At 43.0% G+C, this 4,217-nt stretch overlaps 1 protein-coding gene across 1 annotated transcript; it reads left to right on the forward strand.

The window, feature by feature from the left end:
• The first annotated feature begins 2,550 nt into the window (after window positions 1–2,550).
• On the forward strand, window positions 2,551–3,516 carry LOC137943022 (triosephosphate isomerase, cytosolic-like). The gene has a single exon (XM_068788722.1). The coding sequence runs from the start codon at window positions 2,551–2,553 to the stop codon at window positions 3,469–3,471; it is 921 nt and encodes a 306-aa protein (XP_068644823.1). The 3' UTR covers window positions 3,472–3,516.
• Window positions 3,517–4,217: the final 701 nt, after the last annotated feature.

Below are 4,217 nucleotides of genomic sequence, written 5' to 3' on the forward strand. Positions count from 1 at the left end.
CTCTTCTGAAAATCAGTCATTAGTGGGATTTGACTTACGAAACAGAGTGCTTTGATCTCCTCACTTTGGTACTAGATGTTGGAAAGCAAACTTGCCAAGTCGATCGGCATGAGGAGGAACGGAAGAGAAGATGAGGAGCAATCATGTAGGATGGGATCAAAGTGCTTGCCAAGGCACTATGATTATTATGAAATATAATAGAACAGTCTAACAACTAAGTAAAAAATTCAACAATTGATGAAACCAGATCATCACAGTAGTAGCAGTAACTAAGACCTGATCACAGCCTCAGTGGTAGAACGAGCAACAATCTTTTAGTTATGACTCTTCCAAGAAATAAAACTAACACCAAGTTACATATAGACCGCTCAAAAACCAGAGTCTCAATATCACCAATCCAGTCAAAATCCAAGTATCAATTAACTAACTCAAAACAATGGTACTTATCAGAAACCAAACTGCTGAAGCTCTATGAAATTTAAGGAATCAAGACTGAGATGCCTGTTTCAAGTCATTTATAGATTTCTTCAAATGACAAACATAACGATCTCGATCTTATTTAACAGGACCCATCAGTTGCTCCTTGAACACAGTTTCAGATAAATCTTTATCTAAAAAAACATAATTTACATGTTTGTTTAAAGGCCAATTGAATGTCAATGTAATACTAAATAATGAGAAATGGAACAATCTTCACTGACGAACTGAAGGTTTCGGGGGTGGCAACTAGTTGAGCCAAGCTCAAATTCTAGAAAGTTAGCTTTCCTCAAATTGTAACCACCAAGCTTGAGCTCCTGGTTGAGGCTATATATGAGCTCAATCTCAGCTCAAGTACAACTATATGAGCTTGTCAAGATGCCTGGGGCAAGAACTATGTTATAGACCCAATAGTGAGCCAAGTCAGGCTGAGACACCGTGGCCGAGTTAATTACTCTAACTGAGTTAGCTATGTAGCCATTTAGTTTATTTTCATGTTAAATGCCTAGAAGGGCAAAATTGTAATTCTCTCTGGAACCATAGATCATGAGTCCTATTTAAGGGACGTTATGGAATGAAATGAGGAAGTAGAATTTGAAACAAAATAGGACAAGGTTTTCCTTCGACGAACCTAGGTTGCGGAGTCCCTCAGAGCCATAGGTTACGGTCTCCCTTAGAGCCAGGTTATCCATCGTCGTTCTTCCTCCTCTTCGTTCTCTTCTTCTTCGTTATCTTCTTCATCTTCCCCTGTGAATCTCCGTGTTGATCTGGGACCATAACAATTTGGTATCAGAACAGGCGCTAAGTCGCGAGTTCGATTCCCCGCGGCGAGAGTCCTGAGCGAAGGGGGGGGACCTAGCAGAAACTAGAGTGGGCCGCCGCTAGAGTGTGGCCATCGTGGTAGTCGACTCGTGAAGGTGGGTGTGATGTTATGGTCCTGGGTTAAATACTTATGTCTTCCGCTCCTAACAGGCCGGTCTTTTGGGTAGTATTGGCTAGGTACTTATGATTCTTTGGAAAGTGATCTCAACCAAAATGATGTTGTTGAGTTCGTTGGAGTATTCACTTGTGACCCAGCACTTGTTGTTCCTAAGACTGATTCAGATGAGCTCATGGATGGCATTTGTGATGATGCTTTGGCTCAATTGCCTTCTAGTAAGATTCCAAGGCTGCATTGTTTAATACATTGAAAGCTTGCTGTTCTGGAATTCCTTATTGGCTCCCCTGTCACTGAGCCAAAACCCAGTTTGATAAGAGGGATTCGAGCAACATTGCTTAGACATCTTACTTCTGTTCTTAGCAATGATGGTGTAGCAGCTCAATGCATGGTATTGCATCTTCTGTCCAAGGTCCATGCTAGAGTTGATTCTGTTGCAGTGGGGAAGTTGTCATTGAACCTATGTGCTCTTAATGCTGAGAGTGTTGCAATTTTTGTTAGCCAACTTCATCTTGTGCTCCCGAGTATTCTGCCATTCTCACAAAGTATACCCCTCACTGTGGAGCACCTACACATAGCCACCCTTACACCCCGCACAGATTATCACAATAACAGGCTGCTAACTGGAGCTTTGCAACTGGTGAGAGGGTCCCACTTCACATTTGATGAGACGAAGGATAATTTCAGGAACCCTCAACTCTGTTGGAGTTGCTAATGTGAGACTGCTCAACAATCTTATGGAATGTCACCAGGTTGAAACTGAGTTTGATTACTATAAAATGGAGATGCCTGCAGATGTTCAGTTACTAATCCTGTCAGAAGGTATCTCTAGCATCTTACCTGTTGATTTGGTACTGCCATTCCGACCAGTTGGTGTCACTTATGTCAGAAGCCCCATTGACTTGAAATCGTACACAAAACCGCGAGATATACAAGCTTTCTCCCAACTCATGTTATCAGAAGCAGGCTACATGCTCAAGACAGCATTCAGATCTGGGGCAATTATGGGCTTTCTGCTTGTTGCTAATGGTCTTTTGGTGCTTTTCATTGCCATAAACCTCTTCAAGCTGTATTATGGAGATGACTGAGAAGGCCTTTTTGAACCAATTACTGGTTATGGCCTTGGTGGGTCATCCATGGCTCTATTTGGGAGAGTTGGGGGAGGAATCTACACGAAAGCTGCAGATGTTGGTGCCGTTCTTGTTGGGAAAGTTGAGAGAAAAATTCCCGAGGATGACCCAAGAAACCCTGCTGTGATTGCGGACAATGTTGGTGACAATGTTGGAGATACAATTGTCAGGACATTTGCCGTCGGCGGCAACTGGAAATGCAATGGGACTACAGAGGCCGTGCAGAAGATTGTCACTACTCTGAATGAGGCTCAAGTCCCTTCGAAAGATGTTGTGGAGGTGGTGGTACGCCCTCCGTTTGTGTTCCTTACCCTTGTAAAAAGTCTACTGCGTTCTGATTTTCATGTTGCTGCACAAAACTGTTGGGTGAGGAAAGGGGGTGCATTCACAGGAGAAGTTAGTGCTGAGATGCTTGTCAATTTGGGAATTCCATGGGTTATTATTTGCCATTCAGAGAGAAGATGTCTACTGAATGAATCCCATGAATTTGTTGGAGACAAGATTGTTTATGCCCTTTCTCAAGGTTTAAAGGTGATTGCTTGTGTTGGTGAGACACTTGAGCAGCGAGAATCAGGACGCACCATGGAGGTGGTAGCTGCACAAACAAAGGCCATGGCAGATCGTGTGAAGGACTGGACGAATGTTGTTATAGCTTATGAGCCTGTTTGGGCGATTGGAACTGGCAAGGTTGCATCTCCTGCTCAAGCTCAGGAAGTGCATTATGAATTAAGGAAATGGCTTCATGAAAATGTTAGTTCAGATGTAGCAGCAACAACCAGGATTAATTATGGAGGTTCTGTTAATGGCGCAAACAGTGAGGAACTAGCAGGACAGCCTGATGTTGATGGGTTCCTGGTTGGTGGAGCTTCTCTTAAGCCTGAATTTGTGGATATCATAAAGTCTGCCACAGTGAAACAAGCTGCATAAATGGAAGGGAGGTAGGAGGTGTGTGAGCTGCTTACATACTCAGAATTGATTTGTTTAGACTTCTGATGAATCCTTTGCACTTGCGGAGATCTGATCTACTGCTCTTTCCTAGAGCTTAAATAAATTGTTCCAATACCGAAATTTTGCAAAAAAAAAAAAATAAATGTTTCTTTTGCAGGTGGAACCAGCAGGACCGTTTCGCACCCCACAAAATTTATGATGGACACAGTTCAGGTGGGTGCTACTTGGGTTGATGTAGATCAAGGTCGGCAAGCCTACCCTACCTTCGAGCTCGCGGACAAGCTCGTTCTCTAGGAGGGGTGTGATGTTATAGACCCAATGTGAGCCTAGTCAGGCTAAGACACCGTGGCCGAGTCAATTACTCTGACTGAGTTAGCAATGTAGCCATTTAGTTTATTTTCAAGTTAAAATGCCTAGAGGGGCAAAATTGTAATTCTCTCTGGAACCTTAGATCATGAGTCCTATTTAAGGGACGTTATGGAATGAAATGAGGAAGCAGAATTTGAAACAAAACATGTCAAGGTTCTCCTCCAACGACCTAGGTTGCGGACTCCCTCAGAGCCGTAAGTTACGATCTCCTTTAGAGCCGGGTTATCCATCGCCATTCTTCTTCCTCTTCGTTCTCTTCTTCTTCGTTATCTTCTTCATCTTCCCCTGTGAATCTCCGTGTTGATATGGGACCATAACAAACTATCTGTCAAAATATTCTTTCGAGCAATGATATT

This window comes from Aristolochia californica, unplaced genomic scaffold, assembly GCF_029961685.1.
Source record: "Aristolochia californica isolate CCGP_79_NKW_82.1479 unplaced genomic scaffold, dmAriCali1.0.hap1 SCAF_10, whole genome shotgun sequence".
Taxonomy (NCBI): Eukaryota; Viridiplantae; Streptophyta; class Magnoliopsida; order Piperales; family Aristolochiaceae; genus Aristolochia; species Aristolochia californica.

Bases quoted from the DNA above. Each gene is read 5' to 3' on its own strand.
- LOC137943022 (XM_068788722.1), top strand. From the start codon at position 2,551: ATGGCTCTATTTGGGAGAGTTGGGGGAGGAATCTACACGAAAGCTGCA.